The 1,047-nt window shown below is 68.7% G+C and overlaps 1 protein-coding gene across 1 annotated transcript in view; it reads left to right on the top strand.

Annotated features, from left to right (window-relative positions):
• The first annotated feature begins 341 nt into the window (after window positions 1-341).
• The window catches only part of COL1A1 (collagen type I alpha 1 chain), a 17,490-nt gene continuing 16,784 nt past the window's right edge, over window positions 342-1,047 (top strand). Inside the window, exon 1 of the mRNA XM_008065247.2 lies at window positions 342-569. Coding sequence (XP_008063438.1) covers window positions 467-569 — 103 coding nt within the window. The 5' untranslated portion in view covers window positions 342-466. The remainder of the gene's footprint in view (window positions 570-1,047) is intronic.

The following is a 1,047-nucleotide window of genomic DNA, read 5'->3' as shown; positions in this document are numbered from 1 at the left end:
GGCTCCCCAATACCCCCTCCTCCAGGTTGGGGTTCCAGGGAGAATGCAGAAGGGGCACCCCTACCCACTCCTTAGCCACGCTATACTGAGGACCCAGCCGCGCCCGAGCAGCACCTCTGGCCCAGGCTGGGCTGGGGGGCTGGGGAGGCAGAGCAGCGAAGGGGGGAGGTGTGGGGTGGACTCCCTTCCCTCCTCCTCCCCCTCTCCGCTCCAACTCCCAAATTGGGGGCCGGGCCAGGCTGCTCTGATTGGCTGGGGGCCGGGGGGCCGGCTCCCCCTCTCCGAGGGGAAGGGTTCCTCCCTGCGCTCCATCGGGATAGTATAAAAGGGGCCCGGGCCAGTCGTCGGAGCAGACGGGAGTTTCTCCTCGGGGTCGGAGCAGGAGGCACGCGGAGTGAGGCCACGCATGAGCGGACGCTAGCCCCCCACCCCAGCCGCAAAGAGTCTACATGTCTAGGGCCTAGACATGTTCAGCTTTGTGGACCTCCGGCTCCTGCTCCTCTTGGCGGCCACCGCCCTCCTGACGCACGGCCAAGAGGAAGGCCAAGTCGAGGGCCAAGACGAAGACAGTAAGTCCCAAACTTTTGGGAGTCCGGGAAAACTTGACACCGCGCCCGGCGCTGGGTCCCGGGGCCGCGGCTCCAGCTGAGTCTCGGGATGCTGGGAGGCCTTGGGGGTGGGGGGAGGTGGTGCGGGCTCTTCCTCGGCGCCCCGAGCGAGGCAGGGCTCGCCCCAGGGTGAGGTTGAGGAGGAGCGCCCCCAGGAGCGGGCGGGGAGGATGCAGCGCGGCGCGGGCGGGTGCAGGAGAGAGTCCCGAGCGTGCAACCGGGGAAGTGGGGGTCTGGCGCGGCTGGGGGGAAAGCACGTCGAAGACGGGGTGGGGGCGCCGAGCTGGGCGCTTGGAGCCCAAGACGTACCAGCGATCAGGAGAGCTGTGGGATGATTCATAAGGAAAGATTGTTTGCCCTCTCCGCAGGCTAGACAGTGTTCCCGGGACCGCGGGGGTGCTGGGCTGGGGGGGAGGGGGCGCGGAGAGTGGGCGGGCTG

Source organism: Carlito syrichta, unplaced genomic scaffold, assembly GCF_000164805.1.
Source record: "Carlito syrichta isolate Samal-C Ts95f unplaced genomic scaffold, Tarsius_syrichta-2.0.1 Scaffold308195, whole genome shotgun sequence".
In the NCBI taxonomy this organism is placed as follows: Eukaryota; Metazoa; Chordata; class Mammalia; order Primates; family Tarsiidae; genus Carlito; species Carlito syrichta.
Note: the sequence above shows the minus strand (reverse complement) of the source record. Positions and strands in the feature narration are given on the sequence as shown.